The sequence below is a fragment of the Amphibalanus amphitrite genome, unplaced genomic scaffold, assembly GCF_019059575.1.
Source record: "Amphibalanus amphitrite isolate SeventyFive unplaced genomic scaffold, NRLGWU_Aamphi_draft 000028F_arrow, whole genome shotgun sequence".
Classification (NCBI taxonomy): Eukaryota; Metazoa; Arthropoda; class Thecostraca; order Balanomorpha; family Balanidae; genus Amphibalanus; species Amphibalanus amphitrite.
This window is the reverse complement of record NW_024881524.1, coordinates 317140-327897: the sequence shown is the minus strand read 5'-3', so window position 1 is coordinate 327897 and position 10758 is coordinate 317140. Positions and strand designations below refer to the sequence as shown.

At 48.7% G+C, this 10758-nt stretch overlaps 1 protein-coding gene across 7 annotated transcripts in view; it reads left to right on the top strand.

The window, feature by feature from the left end:
- Positions 1–698: 698 nt before the first annotated feature.
- LOC122365099 (kinesin-like protein KIF3A) overlaps positions 699–10758 on the top strand; it is a 20469-nt gene continuing 10409 nt past the window's right edge. The window contains exons 1-5 of one of the 7 annotated variants that reach the window (XM_043336039.1): positions 699–763; positions 9149–9472; positions 9631–9836; positions 10011–10201; positions 10560–10699. In XM_043336039.1, coding sequence (XP_043191974.1) covers positions 9266–9472; positions 9631–9836; positions 10011–10201; positions 10560–10699 — 744 coding nt within the window. In that variant the 5' untranslated portion in view covers positions 699–763; positions 9149–9265. Of the gene's footprint in view, positions 764–2090; positions 2163–2595; positions 2670–7532; positions 7552–9148; positions 9473–9630; positions 9837–10010; positions 10202–10559; positions 10700–10758 lie in introns of those variants that run through there. The other 6 variants (XM_043336072.1, XM_043336064.1, XM_043336047.1 and 3 more) reach the window with 6 other exon arrangements.

Here is a 10758-nt window from a genome sequence, read left to right as displayed (position 1 = left end):
CTTCGGCCCACGGGGGCCTCCTGAAAACCCCAAGGAAGGGGCGCCCCGTCCCCCCCCCCCTTGGGTACGTCTCTGAACAATTGTCCTCATCGTCCGTCCTACCGTCCGAGTTCCACCCACATGGCCTTGCACCCACTCCTATACAAACGAAACGAAGCTGTCGAGTGTCGCGCCTTTGTTTTGTTGTGCTTTTCTGCTTTCTGCGCCGCTTTAGCGTGCGCTCGGCATCCGGAAAAGATTATTGTTTGGATATTCTCGGCCGAAAAAATATTGGTGAGTGCCTATCTTCAGCATGTCTCGTTATCGCGATACCGAACCGTAATCCCCGATAATTATCGCTGATACCGGATAATTTTCCCTGATTATCCGGATGCCGAACGCACGCATAGTAACATCCAAAGGTTTTGTGATGTATCGTCAGCTGGTTATGCCTACGATGGCGTCAAATCCGTAAAAAGGATTTGGCCTTTTTCTGAAAGCGGGACATAAGAGATATCTTAGAAAAAAATATGAAAAAAAACAGTTAAAAGTTAGTGAACGTGCACTTTTTTACGAAAATGTTTTAAGATAATGCCTGTTTATTTTTATTCATTTTGACGTTATCATTAATTAAAGATTTAACATAATCCTAAACATAATCAGCTGACGATATTTCACCGGCCTTGACTACGTTCGGGAGGTGAGATAACTGATGCATTATTTTCGTTAAGGTTGTGTGTACTCGTTTGTGTACACGATCTGGAACTATTAAGAATAAAATTAGGTATATAGTTTTCGAGTGATATGCAGAATGCTTGGTTCTTGTAAAATACCGCAACCGAAATTGCTTAGTGACGCCAGCTGTACTGGTGTTCTAACATCAAACATGCTGACCAATTGATTATTTCAGGCTTGCTAAAACCACCGTTGATTTTTATGTGTACCTTACTGGTCTTGTTTTGCTAGTATGTTCTTTCTAATGACTCGAAAGTCATTTTATAAATTAAATTAAATTTACTCCCTCCATTGCAATGCACATTTTCAAAGCCCCCAGTTAGTTTAAAGGTCAAAATTGGGTAGTCGTAAAGAAGAGAGGCGCTATACCCAGACTCCAGAGATGCCCTCTAATCGGACCAAACCAAACCAAACCTAACCTAACCTGACCTAACCTCACCTACAACCTACAACCAAAAACCTGCAACCTACAACCTAAAATCTACCACCTAAAACCTACAACCTACAGCCTAACCTAACAGCGTCTCTCCTTGGTTGCAAGAAGTGTGACGCCTGCTTTACTAATACCCAAAATTGTACTATTTAACCTTGCCAAGTTGAGTCTTCTTTGATTTGTCCATATTTTATCATGTTGGGGGGGGGGGGCTGCCTAGCAAGTTGGGGGGGCTGACCAGCAAGTTGGGGGGGCTGAAGCCCCCCCAACTGTATAGGATCCTACGCCCCTGGCCTGCAGGGCTCCCTATCTCGCTCGCTCGTTCTTCGCCCAAAAGGCGTTTTCAATGAATGAACGAATGAATGAATCTCGAACGAATGAAAGAACACTTATAACTTAATGCTTTTTCTTTTAGACCCAGTTATCGAACACATCGAACACTTTTTTATAAATTTAGCTCGAATGTTTGAATGGACGGATTGACAGAGCCGAAGCCCACGCTAGAGCTTGTTGCGTAGACCCCGACCCCTACCGTCCGATCGCGCAATTCCGGGTAACGGGAGAATTCAGATGCCAAAGTTTAACGTGCCCTTCAAAGCCGGACACGGCCTGTCCCACTCAACTGACTTCGACTGGCTGCGGCTGCTCCCACCAACCGCAGACCATCCCCGTCAGGAGTCTCAAATATCGAGCGCCGGAGCGTCTCGAACCCGGGCTCTCACTACCGGGAGTCCAATGCTCTACCAACTGAGCTACGGGACAACACTAGTAGGAGACGCGGTAAAAATATATAATTGCAGTGGCGGATCCAGGGGAGGGCAAATCGGGCAATTGCTTCCTCCCAAACGGCATAATTTTAACCAAATTTTAACATTACGCCCATGCACGGTGCATGGAAAGAACCACTAAATTGTTACCCGTGCTTTGCCCCTCCCAAAACTCGGAGCTGGGTCCGCCAATGTATAATTGTTGTTGTTGGAATAAGTTGCGTAGCCTTGCGACCCAGGCATCCAAGGTAAATATACAATTAAAATATATTATACAATACCAATACCAACAAGTCCAAGGTAAATATACAAGCAATTCCAAAATAATTGCGCCATTTATGAAACAATCGCGCCATTATCCGCCTATAGTTTATTTTGTGTTTTATAATCACAGTATTTGTTCTATGACGTTTAATCGAAACACTTCATATTCCATATTGCACCCTTTTTACTTCTTGGGTTCAATAAAACTTATCTTATTTATTTCTGTTATAGATATCAAACATGAACAATTATCTCTTTAACAATGATTAAAGTGTAAAATATATCCAAGTAACTCTCTAGTAGCGTTTTGATTGGCTCAAAGCTATGACGTAATAAGTTTACAAATGCTGTTGTAAGAAACGCTCCCATAAATTCATTGGATTGATTGGTTTTGTTTGGACTTGGAGCAAGTGTTTGGAGCAAGTTTATATACCGTGGTTTGGAGCTTGGTTTGGAGTTTGGACTTTGGAGGAGTTCTCTGTAAAGTACAGGCAATACTAATGTATATGTCTAAAGTATAAGCATATACAATACTTAAGTATATGCCGTGGTACCGTGGGAGGGGGGATTTGGTGTGTATCAGTGTCAGTGTGTATTAGGGTGGCACTTAAAAATCAATTTTTGATTTTTAATGCGTGCGGGTGGTTTTCCGGTTCCATTCCCGTAAAAAATAAGGCAGGCAAATTTTTATGGGAAAATATTGATGTTTAGAGGTCGCGAATCAAGGTAAAAATTGAGATTTTGGTAGCATATTTCAATATCATTAAAATCGCTTCTGAGTTTCCTATTACGCTATAATCGGATGATAATAAGGCATTTCTTAGTCATTTTCATATTGTTTATTGATATTCCATGCAGCTTCGGCCACGCCAGAACGCTGGTATATGTGCTCCACTACTCCAGTTCCTCCTCTTTAGTAGATTATTGGCGCCTCATTGGAGGGAGGGGTATCATGGGCAACGGGCACCCAGATCACTTTGTGTGTAGCCTGGTTAGCAATTGCAGTCGATCTTCGGGTGTCAGGTTAGCGTTTTCTGTGATCTTTTCAACGACATGGAGGAAGAACTGGCGCTAATCTTTGTCTTCCATGAGTGCCAGTCCTACATCAGCGCCATACCGCGCCTGGTGAAGTCATTCACCACCCGCAGCTCCCGGACTACACGAGCTGCGGTTTGGTAGCCGCTGTCCTCCCAGTGGCCTTGGTCATTGATGATGAGCCCCGCGTCCAGGTCGTGTATCCTTGAGAGCTTTTTGAACGATGGTGTGAGGAAGCTCGCCAACGTCTCGGTCGCGAGAGCGGCGTTCATAGTGTCCACTAAGGACTTACGGGGCGGGTCCCCTCTCCTACAAGTCTATTGCCCGCACCATGTCTTGATTGAGCCCGAGGGTCGGGGTCTAAAAGCTCCAGAGTCACCAGCCGATCACTCAATTACTACAGGTGACGGCCGAAGACCGGGACTGTCGCCTTCGACAGCTCCTTGTCGGGGTAGGTGCAGAACGAGTTCACGAAGGTCAGGTCCAGAGCCGGCGCAGTGGCAGTAGAGTCCCAGACCAGGCGGCGGCGGCGGCGGCGAACTTGCAGGCAACGAACAGCGCACAGCGTCTGATGACCAGGGCCTCGGCCGCCGTCAGCCGGAGCCGCTCCCTGAAGAGGAAGGCATCCACGGTACGGATGGTCTTTGCCATCCACCTAACTCAGTGGAGTACTCTGAGGCGGAGAAACGGATGCCGTGCTTGGAACTCCACCGAGAGCAGTTACGCAGAGCTCCAGAAGTTTTCGGTAGTCTTCCCGGAGCTAGGCATAGTCCAGCGATGGAAGCGATGGAAGCTTACCAGCAGCTTGTCCCACTCCGGAACGTCGTCGACGGCGAACGCCACCGGTGTGATCCTGTCAATGAAGCATGAACTCCCATCCGCCTTTGAACCTCTTAAACAGCCGGATGTAGAGGCCGCTCGAGATTCTACGGCAGGTGGAGAAGGCCTTCTCTAGGACCAGCTCTTACACGTGGTGCCGGCAGGCCAGCTGGAGGACGGGCCGATCCAGCTTCTGCTCGATAAGGGCAAGGCCCTAAATGATAAGGGCTAAAGTACCGTTCACCAGCATGCTGTTCGCCGTCGTGGCGTCGAAGCAAAAGGCCGCAGTTCCGCTTCTCCAGTTCCTAGCCTCCCAGCGCTGTGAGCATGGCCTCCTGTGCTTGGATGGAGGGGAGTTTGGGAACGGCGAGGAGCTTGGCCACCCTTATCCCCCCCCCCTATCACCAGGACCTAGAATCGGTCGACGCTCCTTCTCTCGCGGTTCAGGATTCGCGGTTCAGCCGGAGTCGTATCAGAAGTTCCGTGCCGCAGTTGATAACAGGCTCACGTGTTCTTCACACATTACGGTTGGGCAGTTTGGCCCGGTCGAGGCCAGTTCACTGTTGGGGACGTGCGCTCGCCCGCATGCGCTTGGGAGTGTGAGTCGACGTTTCTCTCTCATGGTCGCCATCGTCAAAGACGTTCCCTCCGTGTGCGCGCCGCAACGGCCGGGTAAGTCTGTTGCTGGCACTGGCACTATGTAGAGTCGGAAGAAGCGCCCACGGAAGAACATCCCGAAAGCACAATAAACCAGCGCAGCTCAATGCCCACTCTCGCCTCTGCTTTCCCCCGCCGGCGATAGGCTGGCTCCAACTTCTTCACATTCTCTTTGACAGAAAAGGAGCATGTCTCAAGAACCGATAGAACTGTGGGGCTCGTCCTCCCTTTGGAACAGGAGAGACCGTTCACTCCTCACACTCATAAGAGGATATGACCTCCACTGTGAGAGAGAAGGCACCGGTCGCAGGCCAAAAACAGGCCTGACATGGGTAAAACAGCCCAGATCAGACCTGTCTTGGCGTGACCTGGACTGGCTACGATCGACCGGAAGTGATGGGATAAGCAATTGTTATACAAATAAAGGTCAAAATACGTCGGATATGACGCTTAATGACCACATATGTCATTCCAAATAGGTTTAAAGTAGTTTCCAAAAAGTTGATTTTTTCCCCAAAACTGCCAACTTTGACCTCAATTCGCGACCCCTAAATATCAATATTTTTCAAAATTATTTTGCACACATTATTTTTTACGGGAATGGAACCAGAAAACTACCCGCACGCCTAAAAATCGGATAACATAAAATTCACCCTATTGCTAAGTGCCACCCTAGTGTGTATCGGTATTCGGCGGTCCGCGGTTGTGATGCGTGTGATGTCGTTAGTTTAGGGTACAGGGTACAGGAAGCACTGCTCGTGCATTAATGCTGCCCAATTTATCTATGTTCTCCTTCAATGATATATTGAATGTCAGAAGTTTTTGATTGAGGAGCTGTCAGGCCTCAGGGCCCTTACGATCACAATGCCTTACGGTGGCTTTTATTTTAAAGCTCGATCAAAGATCAGAAAGGTTTTGAGCCCATGTTAAAGGAAATATTTCACTTTTAACATGGGGGTTTTGAACTGGAATAGCAGTTTCGTAGCTTGAGCTGAGACTAGCACAACTCGGGAGCTTTCACTGCCCAACACTCGCCCTAGATGAAGATATTCCATTTCTTGTTTCGTAAAGAGTGCCTTGTAGAGGAATGCGTGCCTTGCTGAGGAATGCAGCTAAGTCACTGTCAGCCAATCAGCATGCCGCTCACAGCCTGAGCCAATGCAGCATGCATAGGTTTGCACCAGGCAATATGATTGGCCAATGTGTATTTTGGAAGAAACTTGGGTGTCAGACATCTTTTATATAGAATATAGTTCTTCTTTTGTTAAAATATAGAAAATAATCTTTTATAAAAAAGGTTTTATTTCATTTTCTGTTCATTTAAAAAATTGTAAATCAATTTCAAAAATCTTATTTTAGGGAAGTGAACTAGGTACCTATTCCCAACACCCATACTTTGTAATAAACTCCTGGTGCTCCTGGTAAAAATATGGGTCTGACCAGGGGACATACACACGCATCAAAAATTTTGCTTCATTCTTATATTAAAGACATAGTTTGATAGAATACTGTAAAATAGTAAAAACACCATAGGTGAGTTTTTTAGTCAAATCAAAACTCATTTCAATTCCTCTATTCCAAGAGCATTAATGCATTGTTGACAGGTCATGTCACATGTGGGTGACTGAATATTTCATCCCCACATTAACAGCACTCAATACTCTACAAATACCTTCTTTTATGCTATCAAAAAAATCTTATCCATTGTCCTGAGGAGTCTGCAGGGTAAATGGAGAGAGACTGGAAGCACAATGTTTAAATAGCTTGTACTTGGTGAGATGGTCCATTGTATCATGTATGGTGGCAAACATGGGTGTCGATTTGTATACCTTTGGGGGTGCTGCAGCACCCCCAATGCTCAAATGAGCACCCCCAATGGTTTTCCGGGCACCCCCGAATGTTCCAGTTAGCACCCCCAATGATTTTGTCCCTCAATAACTCCCACTAACTCTGCTTGAAGAAAATAATTGGTTCTGCAGTCTTTCACTACTAAAACTAAAACAATTACACAACTTGCAATGCATGAAATAAAGATGTAAAGAAAAGAAAAGTTAGTTTTAAGAAGAAGGGCGGAAAAACGGTAAGTTGCAAAGACACTGGTGTGGGTCCGTCCGCCGTCGTACACGGGTGTCGGACCCTTAGAGCTGCTGGCGCGTACCCTTTACAAGCCGGCAGGGGGCTCCAGAGACCGGCGACGGGCCCTCAGAGGCCGACAAAGGGCCATCAAAGGCCGGTGGTACCTTAAGAAACCCTGTGGGGTCGTCTTTAGAGACCGGCACGGACTCAGCGCCGATGGGGCCCTCAGAGTCGCCGGTGTGGGGCCTTCAAATGTCACCGGTGGCAGAGTGGCCGTCACATGCGCACTTGTGGGGCCTTCAGAAGCTACGATGTTGGGCCCCCAGAGGCGCCGATATAGGGCCTTAAGAGGCACTAGTGTGGGGCCCTCAGATATGGCAATGTGGGGCCCTCGGAGCCGCCGGTGTGGAGGGTTCACAGTCGCCGGTGACGGCCCTCACAGGCGCCGTTGTGGGGGCTCTCAGAGACACTGGTTTAGGGCCATCACAGGCGCGCGTGGGGCCCTCAGAACTGCCGTTACGGAACGGACCCTTCGTAGGCCGACAAGAAGATATTAAGAGGTCACCGGTGCCTTCAAGAGCCTTGTGGGGTTCTCAGAGACTGGTATGGTGCGCTCAGACGCCGCTGGGATCCTCCGAGTCACCTGTGTGGGATCGTCAGGGTCGCTGGTAACTGACAAGGGCCCTCAGAACCGCCCATGTAGGGTTTTTAAAGCCGTTGGTGTAGGCCCTCAGAGTTAGGGGTGTGTGGCCCTTAGAGACGCCGGTGTGGCGCTCAGGGGCGCCGGTGAGGGCCCTCACAGTCGCTGTTATAGGGGCCCTCAGAGAAATGGGTGTGGGGCCATTACAGGCGGGTGTGCAGCTCCTAGAGCTGGCCCCCTATAGGCCGGTTAGGACCCCCAGAGGCCGGCAAGTGGGCCTCAGAGGCTGGCTTGGGGCCCTTATGGAGATCTTAATGTTGGTACTTGTGTGCCCATGAGGTGTTCTTACGAGCCCTGTGGGGCCCTACTTAGTCCAAATATGGCCAACGTGGACCCTCAGCGGCCAATTGGCGCCGCAGGGCCCTTCAGGCCCGAATAACCCGAGGGGCCCCTGAACCTGATGGGGGGGGGGGGCATGTGCCTCACGGGCCCACCTGGCTACGCCACTGACTGGAAAATTGTAAACCCATAAATATCGAAATGCGATCACCTGTCATTATCAGAGATTATTGTGATCGTCTGATTACCGCCAGAGCTTCGTAGCTACCGTTCCCTCCGCGCAATATCCACTCCTGCGGACCGCAGGGGCTGCTGCACCGGTGCTAATCGCCGTCATCGGTTACTGTCGCCTTATTACCGAGGTGCCGGGGCTGCAACCAGCTGCCGGCAAATGTACGACTTTTTTCGGAAACATATTTATGTAATAAGGTAGCCAAGTACCTACCAGGACGAGCAGAATGATGCTGAAGAACGTTCAACCTTTGGGAAATATTAGTGGAAATCCCGGGATTATCAGTAGGTACCTTATGGGGATACCCAACCATGCCTTGTATGTACGGTTGTGCCCCATGGCAAAGCTGCAATCTTTCACCCGGTACAGAGGTTGAGCACCCCCAACCATTTTGAAAAATCGACACCCCTGGTGGCAAATCTGTGTGCTCTGGCCTCTGTACATAAATATAAGCACTATGGAATATAGAAACTTTAAAAGTCACTGCCTTATGGTGAAATCCTGCTTTTGATCCCTTGGCTCAAAAATGATTAGAAACTAGATCATATTTTCAAAGGTCATCTATTAACCTAGAAAATTGTTCACAACAATCATTAACTCCTAAAAAAAAGGAGGTACACTACAAGCAGAAACAACAAAATCTAATTTAATCTGACCTAACCTTACCTAATGTAACCTCACCTTACCTGAATTAATTGGTGGTTGAGTGTAACTTATAAATATTTTGTGTAAAAAGTATCATAAGTATTGATGTGTAATCTCACTTTTGAAGCTTAGAAGGATGTTTCCTTTCCTTACATATTCTGATTTTGCTAATTTGTCTGTTTTTTAGAGGGTGCAGTCTTTTTTTAAAATAGTTTTTCGACGGCTAAACTTACAATTTTTTTTTGCCAAAATACATCATGCTATACCCATTATAATAGGTGCAAATGCAATATCAAAACAGCGCAAAATGACCTCGCTGTCGGCGCGCCCTTAACCCCCAACAAACATGCAATATCAAAACAATACATCATAGTTTGGTTTGAACTTTTCTCTAGCATAGTCATTGTATCACAATAATTTGAAAAACTTATGGCAGTTGTAATAAGTGTGAAAAACTTGATGACTATTCACCAGGCTGGCATGCTGGGGCTGTTGCCAGACATTTTATACTTGGTTTGCATTTGCAGGACAAAAGAGGTGCACATTTCTGGTACCGCGCACTGTGATAATCAGCTCACCTCTCCACCACCGGTCCCGCTGTTCGGAGTGCCGGCCCCGCGCGGTCCGGACCGGAGCCGCCGGCCATGGCCAACCCGGCCGACAAGGATAACGTGCGTGTGGTGGTGCGCGTGCGGCCGCTGAACGACGCCGAGCTGGCGGCCGGCCACCGCAGCGCCGTGGAGGTGAACTCTCTGGCTGGCTCCGTGTCGCTGCGCAGCCCCAGCGCCGCAGCGTCCGAGCCGCCCAAAACGTTCACCTTCGACCTGGCCTTTGGACCCGACTCCAAACAGGTGAGATAAACCCTAACAGGCTAGTTAACTGGCTCTCTTTTTGTTGTAGGCAAGTAATGGTATGACCTTGGCGCAGGAACGAGGTTTACTTTTGTCATCTAAACCCTCTATCCCAGCGCCCCCCGCCTAACTAATCTACGGATCGTTTCCGCCGGCAGTTTGACATCTACAACCAGGTGGCGCGGCCGATCGTTGAGAACGTCCTGGAGGGCTACAACGGCACCATCTTCGCCTACGGCCAGACGGGCACCGGCAAGACCTTCACCATGGAGGGAGTCAGGACTGTGGCCGAGAAAAAGGGCATCATACCCAACTCCTTCGCGCACATTTTCGGACACATCGCCAAGTCGGCCGGAGACTCAAAGTGAGTTTGAGTGTGGGAAATAGGGGGAAGGTCGGGAGATTTCGACCGTAATAACTATTGTAGTTTTCACCGAGGGCCGGAATGCTCAATGATCAGTACACATTCAGCGGTACACATTTCCCAAGTAACGTCGAACCCTGAACAGCCGCTGACACGGGCCTCTCCTGATTCCAGGTTCCTGGTGCGCGTCTCCTACCTGGAGATTTACAACGAGGAGGTGCGCGACCTGCTGGGAAAGTCGCAGTCGCAGCGACTCGAGGTCAAGGAGCGACCAGACATCGGCGTCTACGTCAAGGACCTCTCCGCCTTCGTGGTCAACAACGCCGACGACATGGACAAAATCATGACGCTCGGAAACAAAAACAGTAAGTTCTTGGTGGGACAGCAGCGCAGGTTTGGGAAATGTTACGTTGTAGTGCCCACTTGCGTGCTGACAGACCTCACACTAGGTATTGTAAATGCGAGATCATTTGCTGTGGTCATAGTAAAGCATCTCTTCATCTGGATCACATACTTGTATTACAGATCCGTTTATTTGTGATTGCAATCAAGTATCACTATCAACACACCGACATGAACTGGAGACCCTGACTGACATGGCTGACCCTGTGAATCCGACGGACTCCTGCGGACCTCGACTGACCTCGACTGACCCTGACTGACTCTGGTTGATCTCGACTAAGCTCATTACCCCGACTGATGTCGGTCCATCCCTTCCCCCAGGATCGGTGGGCGCCACAAATATGAACGAGCACAGCTCGCGCTCGCACGCTATCTTCACCACGACCATTGAGCGGAGCGAGCGCGGTCTGGACGGTCAGAACCACGTGAGAGTCGGCAAACTGCACCTGGTCGACCTGGCGGTGGGTGGCAGCTCCTCAGTCTCCCATCTGTCACTGGCTCTCTCACTGTCACTATCTCT